At 40.4% G+C, this 20188-nt stretch overlaps 1 protein-coding gene across 27 annotated transcripts in view; it reads left to right on the forward strand.

Annotated features, from left to right (window-relative positions):
• dlg2 (discs, large homolog 2 (Drosophila)) overlaps positions 1-20188 on the forward strand; it is a 228577-nt gene that overhangs the window by 55859 nt on the left and 152530 nt on the right. Inside the window, exon 1 of one of the 27 annotated variants that reach the window (XM_058411100.1) lies at positions 26-257. The exons of the other annotated variants lie outside the window; for them this stretch is intronic. Coding sequence (XP_058267083.1) covers positions 228-257 — 30 coding nt within the window. The 5' untranslated portion in view covers positions 26-227. Of the gene's footprint in view, positions 1-25; positions 258-20188 lie in introns of those variants that run through there. 27 annotated transcript variants of the gene reach the window in all.

Here is a 20188-nt window from a genome sequence, read left to right on the forward strand (position 1 = left end):
ACACCCTGGCCCTGGTCTTTTTGGTTCCTGCTTGGCAGGGTTTCCTGCAGTGGACTTTGTTATGTGCCGCAGAGCGCTGATTGCAGCGATGGGAAAGCACTTCAGGGCTGCCCCACATCTCAGACACACACACACACACTTTACTGGCCAGAGAGAGGGGAGCCGTTCTGTCGAGCCTGTACACACTGTACAGTCTGCGTGAAGCTTGTGCTCATACACTCGCAGCCATGCAGGAGCAGTGGCAGAGCAGCTATGAGGTAAGAACACACAATCAGGTTTGTAACAGCTGATTTACTTAAGCGTTGCAACAGGACTGGAGGATAGCTTTTTTCCAGGATGTATATAGTGAAGCATTTAGCTTGCTGGCATTTTTCAGTCTGCTGTCCCTGAACTCTGAAAAACTGCAGCAAAGTGGCTTGCCCTGCACCCCTGCTCTCTTTCTGGCTCTTTCTCTTTCTGAAACCCTTCCTCAATCTTTCGTTTCTTGCTCTAGAGCTGGCTTAGTGAAATTTTCTTCTTCATCATCTCATAACCCTTCTCTCACACTCCTTCACCTTCCCGTCACTCTCGTTAGTCATTTCTCCCTCTCTGCATTTCTCACTCTTGCACTCATCCTGATTTACAGATGAGTGCTGACTATGAGGAGCCTCATTTTCTGAATGCAGCAGATGGAGCTGGTGGAGTGAGGAAGCGTACACTTGTGGCTCACCAAACACTTCGACTTTAGAGCAGTTGGAGGGCTTACATATGTTGTGTGTTTGTGTATTAGTGGTTGGGGTTTGTGCCCTGGTTTGTGCTCTTGTCTCTTCTGGTCACACACACACACCCACCCACACACACATGCCCTGAATAAAGACATTTGAATAAAAGGAACAGATTGAGAAACTGGAAAGACAGGGAGAGATGCAGATTAAGGGTGAGCTGAGTCTGTTCTTCCCAGTCTGTTTTCACACACTTGCTATTGATCAGTTCCAGTCTATATCATTTGAGTGCATTCTTTATCCCATTGCCTATCTTTCCATAGCCTAGTACAATATCTCCATTGTTCACACAGCTTCTCCAATTACGGCCTGCTTTCCATTGGTTGCTAGTGTGTGTGTGTGTGTGTGTGTGTGTGTGTGTGTGTACGTGTGTGTGTGTGGGTGTGAGAGAGAGACAGAACGAGAGAGAAAGTTCATGTTACCCCTTCACTGGACCAGTAAACATGGGAGACTAATAAATACTTCACACACACTCAAACACAATACCAAGCAAAAGACGTTATCCTATTGTGTAGAGCACATTTATATGCAAACAAGTAACTGCTTATTGTGTGTGTTTCACTAGCATAATAATTAACGTAATATACAGCCATTAAAGTCATGAATCAATATCTACCAAGGTGACTCTATGAAAATTTTGTTGTTGTTGTTGGGAGTATATTTCATTAAACCTGGATTATCAGATTTCTAAACCCAGAATTTAGATTTTCTGCACTTAGTAGACAGTTTAGTCCAGATGCTTTGCTTAACAGAAATGTTAGGAAAGCTGCCCTTTATGACAGCTAATAACCTACATAAATATAAAGACTTATTCCATCAAGCCTCAGCAGTCATAAATCCATGATCATGAAGTGACGTGACAGCTGAGAACTAATTTTGTAACTGGGATGTAACTCAAAAAGCAATAACTTAATAAGATCCGTATAATTATGTAGGCAACAAACTCAATTTCTCACACATTTACAGTTAAACAGCATAAGCATATGTATACAACCATGTCACACATAATCACAAAATCTTTACTTTATAGACTTTACTAGCTGGAGTAAATACAACTCATTACTGTATCATAAGTATTCTTATAGTCTTACATACAGAAAGAAGAAACTTTATTAAGAGAAAATGTAGTTAAATCTGTTGTTACACTTACTACCACCGTGTTATATAACTTTGTCTGTTATGACACATTATAATGCAGTCATAGCATGTTTTGCATGGAGGTATTACAGTGGTGTGCCATGTATTTCACACCTAGGCCTTCACCGGTGTCCTTCCTGAATTAATCCACCTCTATACCATCATTATGACGCCACGGCAATAGATACTAATCAACCGTTAAATAACAAAGTAAAAAGGAAATTAGGCTACAGTATTTCACACCTCACAAGGAATAGTGCATTTTATTACAGTCCTCCTTGAAAATGCATTTGTAAGCACGTCTGCGACCAAATCAATTTCTTGTTGTGAGTTAAAATATATATATTTTGGAGTTTGCATGTTCTCCCCGTGCCTGCGTGGGTGTACTCCGGGTACTCCGGTTTCCTCCCACAGTCCAAAAACATGTACATTAGGTTGATTGGTAATTCTAAATTGCCCATAGGAGTGAGTGAGTGAGTGTGTGTGTGGTTGTTTGTCTATGTGTGGCCCTGCGATGGACTGGCGACCTGTCCAGGGTGTACCCCTGCCTTTCGCCCTATGTGCGCTGGGATAGGCTCCAGCAGACCCCCGTGACCCTAGGAGTCCTAGGAATAAGCGGGTATAGACAATGAATGAATGAATGAATATATATATTTTTTGTTTAGTTTGTGCAGTTCGCTGCCTCTGACTACTCCAATTATCCAATCAAAGGACAGGATATTGCTGACGTAATCATATGCCTGCTAGATGGCCCTGCTAGATGGCGAAATCTGATTGGTTAATGGAACAATTTCATTGCCACTTATTTTAGGCTACGGGCGCCTGCACTATTGATTCTGAAGGCCTTAAGGCCTTTCTTTCACTCTGGCGACACATGATGTCATCCACTGGCTGAAATATGATTGGATAAATACTCTTATCATAAATATACACTACTGGAAGCAGCACAGCTGAGAGAAAAGCTATGAAATGTAGAGAATAGACTATTGGGAATAATTTAATACACATTCATGGAAAAATATATTAAATATATTAAAATGCAATCAGTGATTCAGATCACTGCTCTTTAGGCCAGCAGAGAAGGCCTTGCTGGCCCTGACGGTCTGCCACTGAGGTATTACATCCAAGATTTTGTCAGTCTGGAAGTGTATTAACTCACATGTTATATTTTGGTTTAGTGGAATAAACCTTTGGAACTGTTTATGTAGATTTAGATAAGGTGCCATGATGGGCTTATGCAGATGTCGTGTATCATTAACATATTAGATTTCTTTTCATTTTGTTCATTAAAACATACATATGAGCCGTGAAATACTGACCTTTACCAGTCTTCACCAACCCATTTTTTTTTTTTTACATTAATAAATTAATTTATTACCTAAATTGAGTTTTTAGCTCTTCTGCATTATAGAGGTACAGTTGCAAATATGTGTTTTTTTCCCCATGGCTTGCGTTAAATTTAATTATCAGGGTTTCACTTTGCTGTTTTGCTGCAAGTCACATTACCGGCCACATAACTCGTTCCAGCACAGGAATGGAAAGTAGGCTAGTGTCCAGTGCTGCTCCCAACACTCCAGAAATGAGAAATCTTTGTCCTACACTCCTGCACAGTTTATTCCCTGAATAGTCCTAACTAATGTAATGTTAATTATTGATACTGCTTCTAATGTTAATACTACATTTCAATGCTCTTACCAAGAGTCAGAATCTTAGGAACGCTGGGCATGAAGCAGGAATATCCCCTACAAACATAGTGTACCATGCATACACACTTATTCACATAGATCTTTGCACCTATACTATGCCCAGGATCAGAACAGGGACTCTGGAGCTGTGAGTAAGGACTGCCTGCTGTGCTGCCAGCTGTGGTCTGATCCAACAGACGAGCTACTGTTGCTCAAATTGCTGAAGAAGTTAATGCTGGTTCTGATAGAAAGGTGTCAGAATACACAGTGCATGACAGGTCAGGGCTGTTTTGGCAGCAAACAGAGGACCAACACAATATTAGGCAGGTGGTCATAATGATATGCCTGATCGGTGTATGTTGCAATGGTGTAACCTCTATAGGTGCTAAAAACAATTAAATATGGGACCTCATCAGTTTTATAGAAAGCCACAGCCATTAAAGTTAACTTTGCCAAAGAGAAACCTCAGTGATGGACTGGCAAGAAACTCTGGGTGACCTCACATACTGGGATTTGAATATTAAACTTATTTTGATTACTTGACCTTCTTATGAAAACATCAGATTTGTAGGTGGACTACAACCATTTCTTTTCACTGCAATACTTATTGATACGTTTATGTATCTATAGCATCCAGTTGTTTGTGCAATTGTGGTTCCTGAAAAGAATTAACCATAGCAGATGCAGTGCACCAGGATCATGCAGGTCTGGCAGGTAAGAAAAGCCCCACCACAGGCTTACTGTATCAGGATCTTACTCTAGCATCACATCGTCTTGCATCAGCATCACATCAGAAGGAAGCAGCAAACATACAACTCCAGACAGAAATAACAGATTGTTCAATATGATAGGTGTGTACAATACCCAAGACAGTGTGTGTTTGGTAATTATAGTGCAAACACGGACTCCCACAGGCCTAGCGACGACAGCTTAACTAAAAGAGAGGGCCAGAAAGTAGAAATGTCATGAGAACTCCCTGAAACATCACCATACTTCTCCTTCAGCATCAATAAATCAAATGAGAGCGTTACTAACAACATTTTAATTTATTCTTAATCTTAATAACCTTAGTCTTCTAATCAGGGTAAATAAGGCCTTTATTAGGGGTCAGTTGTTGATATGCTTGTGCAAAATTATCCTGAAGATTTTCCTTTGTTGGAAATCTTTATAGCATTGCCTCTATGTGTAACAAAGAGACTCCTTTATTTTAATAATAATAATAATAATAATAATCCTCTCATACAGATTTGCAGATTTTCTCATCCAGGTTTTTTAATCTGTATATATGTGAGCAACAATAAATAAAAGCCCCTGTTAAAGCATAGTACAGTAAGTATAGTAGTAAACTAATCACCCAGTTGTGTCCATTTAGATTTGAGCATTCATTTGTTGCCCTTTTCTTCACTTCTTTCTCATTTATAATCTTTTACAATCATTCTTCTCATACTTGTATGCTCACACTGAGCTTCCTTTCAGCACTCTGTTACAGTTATAATGGAGATGTAGTAACTTGGTGGTTAAGGTGTTGGACTACCTGATCGGAAAGTTGTGAGTTTGATCCACCGAGCTGCCATTGCTGGGCCCTTTGAGCCAGCCCATTCATCCTGGATTGCTCAGTTGTATAAAATGAGACGAAATATAAGTCGCTCTGGAAACCATAAAATGTACATGCGGTGAAGTTGTAGTGCACAGTTGCAGAAGAGTAATTATTTACAGTTTCACTGTCTGAATCTCCTAGAAGAGGATGCATTCCTTTTTAAATTAAAGGAACGAATAGCAAAATTCCTAAAAGTTGTATTTTTAAATACACAGAATTGTGTTTTTGCCTGGACTGTTTTATATACATACCGAATCTAATAAGCACTGTTGCCGTGGTTACCGCCGACTTTGTTACCCCATTATTTTGCTTTTGCTAAATAAGTTATTGACATTTGCTCACCGGGGCTAACTGATGTAGATGCTGAATGGTGCAAGGCTCCTAACCTCTAGTGGAAAGTGTGCTATAAGCGATTGATTTCTCCGGAGTGGTATTTTACCTGACATTGCCTTAATCTTGGATTTTAATAACACATCAGTAAAGCGGTAAGTGCAGCCCTGTGGCTAAACAGGTATTTGGGCTTCTTTTTTAAACTCCTACTACGAACTCACAACAACTCTGCCTATGTGTTGTTTTTGTAATTAAATTCTGTGAAAACATTATTCTATTTTAGACTCTGTGACACACCGTGACAGTAGGAAGAAGGTTGTGTCTCTGCGTCCTGCTGTGTGTCCTTCAGCCTGAAGCGTTCTGCATTAGAACCTCCACAGAGCTCTGCAGTTAGCACAGAGTCTCTGAATCACAACTTTCTGGCATGGCTGCTAAAAGTTTATTTGAATCAGGCCTTGTTTTGCTGTCTCTTGCTGAGCACCTCAGGCTGTGTGTGTGTGTTTATGATTGTATGTGTGAGTGTGTGTGTGTGAGAGAGAGAGAGAGAGAGAGCCTGCAGATATTAGAGCAAAGGTCCACTGCATAGCTCACTAGACATTTGCATGCACATCATGTTGGGGAACTTTCTCAGGCGCTGAGCCTAGAGCTCTGAACAAAACTTGCGAGCTTTGCTTGCTGTCAGCCAAGCCGCTGTGAGTGACAGCTCAGACGCTCCTCCACATGCTCAGTGTTTGAGGAGATAATTGCCTGGAACAGTCTGTGATTAGTGACGGTGTTTTGTGCTTAGTTCTATGCCAAGTTTGGCGCTGCGATCAGTGAAAGATGCTTCATGTGGTTTTGTATTTCTTTGCTCATGTTTTGGAAGAGGGAGGGACAGAGATGATGTGTGGAGTGTTTATAAAATTGTGTCCATGACAGAGATGATGTTTGTGTCATGGAAAGAAAGACAGGGAGAAGAATGCTGTGTGTTTCTTTTTTGTCATAGTGAGTGGCTGTGTGTGTGTGTGTGTGCATTAATTAGCTTTTGGAAGTGGTAAGAGGGAAACCTACGCAAAAGAGCCATCTTAGAAATCTGTAAAGCAGCAACTATTTTTGGAGTTTATTTATTTAGAAGCAGCTTATCCATATCTAGATTCAAAGCCAATTTGTTATCCATCCAGTTACTTTATTCTCAGCACAGCGCTCATGCTCCAAATACAGAACAAACAACTCCAACTCCAAGGCAAGCTTGCTATGGTTTATTGATATGTTCAAATTGTAATCAACAATTTTTTTCCGGCTGCAATCTTTCTATAGTTATGAGTGGGACACAAACTGCAGCTGTCTTGGAGACAGTTTTCTTTCAGACTTATACACCGATCAGGTGTAACCTTCTGTGCAGTGGCAGGTGAGGTGAATCAGACTGAGTATCTCCTCATCATGGCACCTGTTAGTGGGTGGGATATATTAAGCAGCAAGTGAACATTTTGTCCTCAAAGTTGATGTTAGAAGCAGGAAAAATGGAGAAGCGTAAGGTTTTGAGCGAGTTTGATGAAGGGCCAAATTGTGAAGACTAGACCACTGGATCAGAGCATCTCCAAAACTGCAGCTCTTGTGGGGTGTTCCTGGTCTGCAGTGGTCAGTATCTATCAAAAGTGGTCCAAGGAAGGAACAGTGGTGAACCGGTGACAGGGTCATGGACGGTCAAGGCTCACTGATGCACGTGGGGAGCGAAGGCTGGCCCGTGTGATCCGATCCAACAGACGAGCTACTGTTGCTCAAATTGCTGAAGAAGGTAATGCTGGTTCTGATAGAAAGGGGTCAGAATACCAGTGCAGGATGGGTCAGGGCTGTTTTGGCAGCAAAAGGGGGACCAACACAATAATAGTTCAGGTGGTCATAATGTTATGCCTGGTCAGTGTAAATGCTTGAATAGTGTCTAGACACTTAAAGTCTGCAGCAGAAACTGCTAAAAAATGGTTTGTAGTTTCAAGTTGCTTTGTTGTAATCACAAGGCAGCTTTACAGACACCTTGGTTTGGGCCTTTAATGATTAACCCAGAGGCAGCAATGGCCAGAAAAACTCCCGTGAAATGGAATAGGGAAGAAATCACACAAGGAACCAAGACTGAAATGTAGGACTCATCTTCCTTTATGGGCAGTGTTGAAGTACAGCATAACGGTAATGGCTACACAGAGGACAGGTAACTGATTATGGTTTAGATTTATTGTAATAGTAATAATAACAATATGTATGGCCAAGTGTAGCTAGTTTCACAACCACAACCACAAAACTTTGGTCTTGTTTTTTCCCTCCATTTCCCTCCCGCCATCAAGATTCCAGGCACTCCCCTTCCATTTGACAGCTACCATCTGGGCCATTTCATTGCATCAGAGGGTGATGGTGTGGTCATTGAGACACATGAAGCCCAGCCAACCACATCTTTTTGAACAGATTCTCACACTGCAACACAGAGCAGTGTAACACAATCAGAGGAAAGTGCTATCTGCCCTCTTCCACATACATGAGCTCACAGACGCCTACATTTGACTAGAGTCACTGTGATTCACTGAGAATACAGCCAGTTTGGCTCCCAACTACAGATGGCAATGGCATCATTGAGGTCTGAACTTGTGATCTCTGCATGATAGAGCAAAAGCTTTGTCAGAGAGCCAGTGAGATTGCAAGCTTCAAGACTGTGGCCAGAAAGGTGTACAGGAAGAGCTCTAAAGGTGAAAGTGTAGGAGAACTGAAACAACTTCACAGCAGGATGTTCAAATTTCCGAGGTGAATGTTATGTACAAATGCTCCAAAGATTCCATACATAATAAGATAATTTACCTGCTCTTATTTTTTAATTCTGCGACTGTTTTCCTGGGCCTCTGTCCACTGTAGCCTCAGGTTCTCATTTTTACTCGACAGGAGTGATTAGTGATTTTTTTGCTGCATAACTCAGAGATGTTCGGTGAGATGATTTTCTTCTCACTACAGTTGTAAAGAGTGACAATTTGAATGACGGAAGCCTTCCTTTCAGCTTGAAGCAGTCTGCCATTCTTTTATGACCTCTCACATCAACAAGCATTTCTGTGCATAAAACTGCCACTCAAATTTTTTGACTGAGATCTCATTTCCCCTGTTTTAATTCGAACATTAAATTATGTTATACACACCGTCTTCCATTATATCTGTCAGCTTGTGACAGCAAAGAATTAGTGTCTATAATGAACTCAGAAACTACACTGACCTAATAGTTCCTCATGGGCCATTGATTGCCGTTATAGAAAGGACATTAATCAGTTACAGTCACATTATTTACTGTTTAGTGTCACCCAAATGAGGATGAGGTTCCCTTCTGAGCCTGGTTCCTCTTAAGATTTCTTCCTCATATCATCTCAGGGAGTTTTTCCTTGCCACCGTCGCCACAGGCTTGTTCATTAGGGATAAAATAAAATAAAATAAGGATAAAATAGTTTAATAATTTCATTTAATAATTTATTTTTATTTCTATTTATTTATTTATTTATTTATTTAAATCTCCTTTCTCTGTTTATCTTCTTTTGTAAAGCTGCTTGGAGACAATGTCCATTGTAAAAGGCGCTATACATATAAAATTAAATTGAATTGAATGTACAGTGATAGAAATAACACAACACACGAAAGGTAACAGAATCCAGAAGGTTTTTTTTATTATCTCTCTGAAGAATACAGTGAAGCTACATCTTCTGTGCTCGTTGTAGTCGAATTTTAGAGTCCCAGAGCTCACATTTAATTGGTCTTTCCTGCTGTAATTAAACAACCTCTAAAACCAATCCAAACTAATTCATTTAGATGGCGTTCTACTTTGGATGTCCGCTGGCTGTGTAGCACATGTCTCCTTTGAGAACGTTCATACCGTGTCCAGGGTCTGCACGTCGGTCTACTGCAGCAACTCGGCTCTGTTTGCTAAGCCGCATAAAATCTATAAAGCTTTTTATAGACTTTTTTTTTTAAAAAAAAGCAAAAAACAACTCTGTTCTTTCCTGTTATAGGGCAGATAAATATGAAGCTCATTTATAAAGAAATGCATCTAGAAAAGAAGCAGCTGTGGTAATGATCTCCCACAGCTGTGAATAAAATGCAGAAATACATAACATCTCATTTTGCCGGAGCATTAGCTTGAGTGATTTATTCATCAAACTACGACATTTTGTTGCGGATGGAGTTTTGTAAACCTCACTACTGACCCTGAAGCTCATGCTGTGTGTGTGGTGGGGGGTATAATTTAAACATGGCTTCTTTATGCAAATCTGTGCAACTCAAGGACCTGGACTCATTAGATACTGTATACACTGCTCTGAACTGGAGGTTGACTCTCTACCTGTTTGCTAGTGGAGTACAGTAAATTCATGATAGCATTGATTCACTGCAGCAGTGCCATTATGGCTTCCTGGCTCACTGTTGCGCCGTTGTGGCTGAGCTCAGATTAGCAGATGTGCTTTCACTTGTGTGCTGAAGGCATCCTGAAATATTAATGGCCTCTGTAGGGCTTATACTCGTAGGTATGCTTCATTCTGATGTTGAAGCAGAAGCATGGTTGCTTGACACATTACCTCAGTGTAGACAGAGGGATTTTAGAGATAAGACGAGAATATAGGGCCATAAAGCTTAAATCTTGAGGTGGTAGAAAAGAGCAGTGATATATTGTAGGTAAACATCTTTGGCTTCTTTAAAGATCCATTTTTGATCCCCTTTTGGGCGGATGGTTCAGTAATACTACACTGATTAATCATTGTGGAGCACAAAAAGACAATAGTATATATTTTTGTGTGTGTGATGCATGTGTAGTAAAAAAAAAAACTGTAAAAATGGTGATGGAGCAATCTTTACTGGATTCTAGCTGTTCCACCTACCTGCATGATTTTAGAAATGCCCACACATGAGGAGAACATGAATACAGACAGTAACCTGACCTAAGGGGTCGAACTGTGGATCCTGAAACTATAAACCTGTGATGCTACCTTGAAAAGTTTTTTCATAGGTCAAGATTTCTCTAGCATACACTGATCAGGCATAACATTGTGAGCAGTGAGAGGTGAAGTGAATAAGACTGATGATCTCCTCATCATGGCACCTGTTAGTGGGTGGGATATATTAGGCAGCAAGTCAACATTTTGTCCTCAGAGTTGATGTGTTAGAAGCAGGAAAAATGGACAAGCGTAAGGATTTGAGCGAGTTTGATGAAGGGCCAAATTGTCTGGATCAGAGCATCTCCAAAACTGCAGCTCTTGTGGGGTGATCCTGGTCTGCAGTGGTCAGTATCTATCAAAAGAGGTCCAAGGAAGGAACAGTGTTGAACCGGAGACAGGGTCATGGACAGCTAAGGCTTATTGATGCACGTGTTATACACTTCTACAAATCTCAAACCCTTAAGGGTTCTTTGGTTGGCCTTCTAATGGAACTATTAAAGGTTGTGTGTAGAACCTTTAATAACCTCCAGCAGCATTTCCTGGTCAATAGGCTTCCAAGAAGATCTCTATTTTTTTTTCTTGGAAGTTAAGGAACCTTTATTATCCCAGGACTTCTGAGCAAGTCAAACATTCTCAGAACACAAAGTCATTATGTCGCTATTAGCAGACAACTCATAGCTTCTATGAGGTGCCCTGGTCCAGATGCTGTGTTCTGGAGGCACACCTAATCATTTCTGTGTGAGTGACCTTGAAAAGATGATTAGGTTGGAAAAGTCCCTCACCATGAGTTGGCATATGGTTAAATCCCATCTCAGTGGAAAGTGTTTGAGAAACAAACTCTTTGTGTTGACTGTAGATCTAGATCAGCTGCTATGCTGAGATCAAACCAGGATAACGTTGTTGTTGTTGTTATTATTATTATTATTATTGTTGTTATTATTATAATTATTAGAGGATATAAGGATGACAGCAGTGGGTTTGTTATTTCCTATGCCATTAAATGAGGTGGTGGTTTGAACCTCATGACCCTGTGCCATAAGGTTTGTAGTTTGAAAATGTCACTGCTCTTGTAAATTGCTCTAATTTGCATCCTTAAACATAATTATCTTTTGCTGTTGTAGGTTAATTTTGCGGGTGGCCAGCTATCCAGTGCCAGTAGCGTCTATTGTTCACTTCATGATGATGATGATGATGATGATGATTATAGGCTGCATCACTGTGGCTTACTGTGTCTTCACCATGAATGTTTTAACAGGTCTATGAGTGGTATGTATTTGAGTATTTCAGCAGCGGTTGGCTGATCCTCTGTCATGTTATGCCCTCTGCTGGTCAACACAGGCAGAGATCGTGCCATCGGAGCATCCAAGTCTAGCCAAATGAGATCATAATAATAGGTTTCTGTTCTATTAGTAAGCTTACATTAGAGTTCTCTATCCATGCATGTTTTTTTTCATGAGTAGAAAGAATTTGATGAGCATTTTAGACTAAATTTAGTATACACCAACTTTATTAATTATATCTTATGAACTGCCATTTAGACTGCTAGTGGTTGCATTGGCCTGAGACGTAAATTTGTGCTTGTGACTTAGTGTGTAACGTCACTCATACTTCATAGACAAATGACTCCAGAAGAATGTTATGGTAAAATGTTTGGCATTAATTATACACTGATCAGGCATAACATTATGACCACCTGCTAGTATTGTGTTGGTCCCCCTTTTGATGCCATGCACTGACCCGTCCTGCACTGTGTATTCTGACCCCTTTCTATCAGAACCAGCATTAACTTCTTCAGCAATTTGAGCAACAGTAGCTCGTCTGTTGGATCGGATCACACGGGTCATCCTTCGCTCCCCACGTGCATCAATGAGCCTTGAACGTCCATGACCCTGTCACCGGTTCACCACTGTTCCTTCCTTGGACCACTTTTGTTAGATACTGACCACTGCAGACCGGGAACACCCCACAAGAGCTGCAGTTTTGGAGATGCTCTGATCCAGTGGTCTAGCCATCACAATTTGGTCCTTCATCAAACTCGCTCAACTTTGAGGACAAAATGTTCACTTCCTGATTAATATATCCCACCCACAAACAGGTGCCATGATGAGGAGATCATCAGTCTTATTCACTTCACCTCTCACTGCTCATAATGTTATGCCTGATCTGTGTAGGTCATATTTAGTGTGATTTGCTAACAATACTAACCAGGCAAGAGTTTTTTCTAATGTACATTCAGTTATAATGAAAATAGGCTGTAATTTTGGTTGATGTGTATTCTGCAATATATTATGTCATACTCATCTCTCAGAGTACACTGATTTCTTTTAAAACACATTCTTTACCATTACTTACAATAATGAGAAGCTGATTCGATGCTAAAATCTCGTTTGGAAGCTGATTGGATGCTAAAATCTTCTTTGCAAGCTGATTGGATGCTAAAATCTTCTTTGGAAGCTGATTGGATGATAAAATCTCATTTGGAAGCTGATTGGATGATAAAGTCTTCTTTGGAAGCTGATTGGACGACAGAAATCTTCTTTGGAAGCTGATTGGACTCCTTTATTATCCTCCTGAAGTCTCCTTTATTTTGCAAAACAGTTTAATGTTCAATTTAAAGGGTAACATTAAGAGTGTGATTTGGTTTGCAAACCTGAACACGGTTTCATTAAAATATCTTGACATTATTATGGCGCTGGTGAGGAAGAAACTTGGAGAGAAAGTACAGTAGAAAATAATGCACTTACTGTTTCAGCAGACATTTACAGCATAACAAACGACAAGGTGGTCAAACCGCTGGTCAGCAGACGCATGCTGCTATATCACCTACCGGCACGGAAAACCAGGCACATTCCTCACTTAACAATCTAACAGAACAACAACATAACACATCGCATTAATGGGCAGCCTGAGGGATCATGGGTATGCAAATTAGCACTCTCTTTACTAAGTAGCAGCTACGCAACCTAATGATATTTATGCCGTATCACCCACGTCTAATACACATGAAACTAACAGAGCAGGGTGTACTCTTCACTGAACAAAGCCTGGAGCACGGCTCTGCTTTTCTACTTTGTGTTATTTACAAAAACTTTTTTATGTATAAATTTCCACTGGCTGAGGCAGCGGTGTTCTTCAGATTATAGAGTGTGATCTCACCGCATGTGCAGCACACTGTACAATCTGTTTACCCTTAAAACTCATTTACTCACCTACACAACACACAAACCTCTTATTATGTGGCATGACACCCACCTCTCCGTCATTTCTGCTTACAGAAGCACGAGTCATGTGCAGTCATTTTCACCTGCAGGTCACCAGCCCAGCAACCCCTCGGCCCCGTGACTCTACAGCGCATGCCGGTCCACACCCGTGTGCTGTCTTTTTTTCTATGGTGTTAATATCAGATAGGCTTTCTGGCTTTTAGCGTAGCAAATGAAGCTGTCATTTTAGTAATGGAGTCAGTGATGTGTAAAATGAGCATAAATTATGACTCTGATGAAAGTGTGTTTGAAGAGCCAGCATTAATGATTGAAATGTCACGCACGCTTTAGAGAAACCTGAGTCATGAAACGATCTTTTGCTGTTTGTGATGAAGTTTATTCGATTCTTCACGGACCTGGAAAAGCAAAGTTTTCTATTAAATGACATGCAGCACATACAGTGCTTTGGGAATATCATGACAGTATTCATTCACACGTCACTGCAGCTGTGTAGAAGAATGGAGAAGAAATGACTGTCGGTTTGTTTGGGGAATATTTCAGCTTTATTTGAGAAATGGTAATGGAGGAGTTCGATTTCAATGTCTATTCTGAAATTCCTCATGGGACATTAGATCTTTTCATTCCATGCTCCCTCATTTCAAGGTAACTTAGATGACAACAACATGGTTCTTCTGATCAGTGATGTGACTTTTTACTAACGACGCTACTTTTTTAATCTCATCAGAGAAGCACATCATGTGTTAACGATTTTAAGAAGAATAGCACGCAAGGTATACAATTTATTTATACTGTTGCGCAACAGGATTGTGTGTTACATTGAGTATTTCTAATCCGGATTAAAACACGAAACAGGATTAAGGAAAGGAAAACATTGTCGATCATTGGCTACATTACAGCGCCTGATCATCGCCTGATCCAGTCCTGAGTCTCAGCCTTGACTCCTGCTATCTGGTCTCCATCGCAGTTCTGACCCTATAATAATTTGCGCAAACACTCTCTGGTCATAACGATTTCTAATCACAAACAACTTCTAGTCACAGAAGGTCAGAACCTCACAAACAACATCTCTATATAAAATTTTCCATCACACTATGTTAAGAGAGTAAAATGTGTTGTTGCTTTATTGTTTTTCAGTCCGTTAAGTTATTGTGGTGACAGTTAACCTTTACAGTTAACTAGCTGGTTTCAATAAACGTTGAACAATATTTCAGCCTCCAACTTCAGTCAGTTGTGTTTGCAGAAATCAGCAGAATCATACAAACACACACTGCTTCACTAAATAAATACCGAACTAAATTAAGGAGCTGCTAGCTACTAGCTCCTCACAGATCCTGCTTGTTTCCTCAGTACTGTACTGTATGTACTGTACTGTATGGAGGGCATGAGCTCCACAATACTGGAGCCATTTATATCTGGAGTTCAGCTGCTTCTATATGGAGCAGGGTTGTGCTGTTAAAGGAAAATCAGCAGTGAGATGGTGTGACACAGGCCAAAGCTAAAAAAATAACACACACTATATCGCCAAAAGTTTTGGGACGCCTGCCTTTACATGCACATGAATGTAATATGGAGTTGTCCCGCCCTTTGCAGCTATAACAGCTTCAACTCTTCTGGGAAGGCTTTCCACAAGTGTTTATGTTTTGGAATTTTTGACCATTTCTCTAGAAGCGGATTTGTGAGGTCAGGCACTGATGTTGGACCAGAAGGCGTGGCTCACAGTCTCCGCTCTAATTCATCCCAAAGGTGTTCTATGGGGTTGAGGTCAGGACTCTGTGCAGGCCAGTCAAGTTCCTCCACACCAAACTCACTCATCCATGTCTTTATGGACCTTGCTTTGGTGTGCAGTCATGTTGGAACAGGAAGGGGTCATCCCCAAACTGTTCCCACAAAGTTGGGAGCATGAAATTGTCCAAAATGTCTTGGTATGAAGCTGAAGCATTAAGAGTTCCTTTCACTGGAACTAAGGGGCCGAGCCCAACCCCTGAAAAACAACACCTGAATTCAATGATTTGGAGGGGTGTCCCAAAACTTTTGGCAAAATAGTGTATCAGCTATAAACATTCATTACCAAGTTATTCCCTCACCAGCCTTTCTTTTTTATTCCCAAAGCTAATAATAAGAAAAAATGTTAGAAACGAAGAGCGATGAGCATGAAAACTTTTCTTGCAGCTTTATCTAAAAACGCTGACACGGACTGAAAGTCTCTTTTCCTAATATTTATCAATAATAAATGTTCCTTTTTGTATAGTGTCTTTTTGTCAATTTTTACTGCAAGCTTTTTGATAGAACATGAAGAACATGGAACATTGTTTGAGTCACCTTCCTGAGTTATTTTATATGACCACCTTTTGTCATTTTTCATTTTATGCCGGTTCGACTATAGTATAATTTATACAACACTCAATCAGAGTCTATGAAATGTGTCAACATTTCTGATTCTTGTGTGCAGATTGTTAAAATGCAGCATTATTTGTGTCTCACACATATCTAAGAGGCTAGTCGGAACATGGCCAACAGCGAAATAACAGACGGAGAGGGTTTTAGGGTTTGGGACTAGAGAGGAGCTCAGCAGTGGGTGCTTTATAGCAGTGTGTGTGTGTGTGTGTGTGTGTGAAGTAGACTCATATTCAGTCAGGAGTGAAACATGTCTTGCCGGTTGTGTGTGTGTGTGCTTGTGTGTGTGTGTTAGTGTGTGCGTGTGAGTGTGTGTTAGTGTGTGTGTGTGTGTTAGTGTGTGTGTGTGTGCGCTATTCATTCTGTACATCAGTGGTCCTGGAGCTAAAGGCACTCTTGCGCTCTCTGGAATGTCTCCTATTGTGAGAAAGCTGGAATTTGTCACTCCAATGCTCTGTCACTGCAAAGTTACCTGCCGTGATAAAATGCTGTCCCTGATGTTCGGATGTCAGGTACGCTTCTGCTCTCCTGTGCCTGCCTTCTGATGGTATATTGATTTGTACTAGGCTTTTGTCACTGCTTTACTTTAAGGTATGTATTAATTCTAGTCTTGATATTGTTGAAATATATTTGGGATAAAAGGAATAGGTATTTATTTATTTGAATGTGAAGGAAATAGGATAGAAATGTGTTCATGCTCATTGTGCTGTCACAGTGTCAAAAAAGGTCAGCGTTACTACAGGTTGGGGGTCTATTTATAGCAAAAGGATACGTATATTTAAGGATTAAGACGCGACATATCTGTGCTCTTATATGGCAATAATGCATGCTGATGAACTGCATTATTTTCTATATAGCAGAATGGTCTGGAGTCTGATCTACCAGGGATTACAATGTGTAATTTTTCAACAAATGACAGTCATGCATTTAAATGGTTATAGAGTTAGATTTAAGGTTGTGGAACATTGAGAGACAAATTACACTTGGATTTGTCTCAATTTTCACTTAGAATGTAGCTGCAATAAACAGTTATTCTTCCTCAGTCTCTCCCTCCCTTGCACACTCTCTCTCTCTCTCTCTCTCTCAGTGTGCAGACTGAACACATAAGTCTGAGAGCACCTACAACCTTCCATAAATGTTAAATAATTGCCCTATAATAAAAACTTCACATCACATCGATTATGATCTGTTTCTATAGAAACAATAACGTTTAAGAATACACACACTGATATTAACCAGATTCATGTTACAGTCTGAACTACCTGTACCGTTATACTAAAATAATAGGAGTTATAATATGATACAGTGATATAAAATAATCAAATCCAGGGTGCAATATATACATGAATTTCTCATTCATTTAAAATATTCACAATAAACAATTCTTCCAGCATGCAGTGTAGTCTGTTAACAGTATGTTTCATTACTAAGCAGTACAACAGCCTTTTTTTGGAAGGAACAATCCAGGGTAAATAATGGTTTATTTGTTTGAAACCCGGTGCATTAATACAGAGCTCACTTATTGTTATGCACTCACACGTGGGTGTATATCAAGGATTTTCTGTTGGCTCTGAACACGGCTCAGCCAGTCAGGTTTAAGCACTAAAACAATATCTTTTATAATATTTATTCAGTGATGCATTATTATATAGGTAGAAAATCTGAGAAATCCACCTATCGAAGTAAATATGATGATTTCATCTGCATATTAATCTGCTTCAGCTTCGTATATTGTTTGTCTGAGTATGGGCACAACACTGTGGGTGATTCATCAACGTAAAGCCTGAACCATGCCGGAGATTGCTATGTGCTCTGGACTGCATATGGTACACTCGGGATACAAGCATGAATTATTGCACTGATCACTGTGATGCACTATGTTGCCGAAAGTTTTGGGACACCCCTCCAAATCATTGAATTCAGGTGTTGTTTTTCAGGGGTTGGGCTCGGCCCCTTAGTTCCAGTGAAAGGAACTCTTAATGCTTCAGCTTCATACCAAGACATTTTGGACAATTTCATGCTCCCAACTTTGTGGGAACAGTTTGTGGATGACCCCTTCCTGATCCAACAGGCAGAACTTGACTGGCCTGCACAGAGTCCTGACCTCAACCCCATAGAACACCTTTGGGATGAATTAGAGCAGAGACTGTGAGCCAGACCTTCTCGTCCAACATCAGTGCCTGACCTCACACATGCGCTTCTAGTGAAATGGCCAAAAATTCCTAAACATAAACACACTCCTAAACCTTGTGGAAAGCCTTCCCAGAAGAGTTGAAGCTGTTATAGCTGCTAAGGGCGGGACAACTCCATATTACATTCATGTGCATGTAAAGGCAGGCGTCCCAAAACCTTTGGCAAGGTTTACAGCTTCAGCATATATGGCTTCAGTACAGGTAAGCAAATATACAGTATGTTTGTTTAAACCTAAGAATCCTAAGAATGTCACATAATGTTATTCAGAAAGAAAGAATTACATATAGAGTCTTTTGTCATAATTAGAAGCAGGGTAGCTAATGAGGCTGCCAAGTAAGTGTTAGCACCGCTTTCCTTCTTCACAGTTTGCAGAAGCTGGAAACTCAGCAGCCAGACCTGAGAAACACTTCTTTAACAAGCCGCGCATGGTCCCACATGTCTAATCTTGTATGAGAGAGAGTGTGTACAAGTGTGTTAGCCGCATTAACGAGACCCTGCTCGATGCTGAAGCAGACTGGTGTTTGGCTTTAAGTTCTACATTTAAATTATCTTAATGTCTTTGCCATCAGTACTGAACTCATGAGCATGTGTGTGTTGAGCACAGGGTCTTAAAACATTCAGAAATATCTGATATAATATAATAAATAGTAGGGTTTTTTTTGGAAAACGTATTATATGTTCCTGAAATGTAATCAAAGGGGTAGGATTATAATACCGGACATCTGAAATAATAGATATTCCATCATTATTATTCACTGGTATAAGCAAAGGTTATTTCCACATGAGTTGCTACCAGATTTTTAAAGCTAAGAATGCAGACAGATAATGTTTCTGTATGATTGATACTAACAAATCCAAAAGTCTTTTTATATTATTTTATATTTATTTTGTAATTATATACCCAGTTCTCTGCACCAGTTCCTCACCTAACTACTCAGATGAGTATAGAGGTGTGCATCACTGCGCGATTAATGTAGGACTGCAATGGGTGTAGCGGATTTGTTCTTATTTCTATGCAAAGCATTTATCCCCTTTAGACTTAAATCATTTATTGTGTTGTTGTTGTTGTCATTCTTTCGACTGCTCCCTGTTCAGTGTCGCCGCAGCGGATCATTTGGTCCGAATGTTTCGATTTTGGCACAGGTTTTACGCTGGATGCCCTTCCTGATTCAACCCTCCCAATTTATCCGGGCTTGGGACCGGTACTGAGAGTTAACTCTTCAGTGGCTGGGTGAGCTCCCTGCCCGGGAATCGAACCTGGGCCGCGGTAATGAGAAAAATCAAAAAGACTCAAAAAGACTAGACATAGGATATTGGAATGGAAGTACAAATAAGTATGCAAGCAGGTGGCTTTCCAGCAGGCTGGCTGTGTTAAAAGTGTCCACAGGATTGGTCAGGATTGGGGTGGAAGTTTGATTTAAAACAGAAAGCACCACACACACAACTCTAGACTAGTACTGTACAGTACTAAAAAACTGCTCAGAGTCAGTAACTAAAAGTTGAATAGATAATCACCACCAGTCATCACCATCCACAAAGCACACATAAAGCTGGTGGACAAGTTGGACTGGAAGCACAGATCTTTCCACAAGAAATGCCTGTACTCCTGAACTCCTGTACTTCTTCTATCAGTCCATTGGAGTGTAAACATACAGAAAAGAATGAGGAAAACAGACTCTGCAGTGAGGTGAGGCGAAGCCTGGGCTCCTTTGAGGTTTTAATAGAGAGAAGAATGGGGATAAATTGGGCACAGTCCTTATCAAACCAGCTCATCCGTTACACAGCACATGGGCCCAGAACTGGAGCTCTTCAGCCAACAGTTCATTAGACTACAGTGTAATAGTAATTATACTGATAGCCATTCACATTCAGTAAGGTGTAGGGTCACCTGCACTTTCACTTCCATCAACTTCCCTTCCAAGAAGCGGTACTGTTTATGTAGCAT

Source organism: Hemibagrus wyckioides, linkage group LG16, assembly GCF_019097595.1.
Source record: "Hemibagrus wyckioides isolate EC202008001 linkage group LG16, SWU_Hwy_1.0, whole genome shotgun sequence".
Taxonomy (NCBI): domain Eukaryota; kingdom Metazoa; phylum Chordata; class Actinopteri; order Siluriformes; family Bagridae; genus Hemibagrus; species Hemibagrus wyckioides.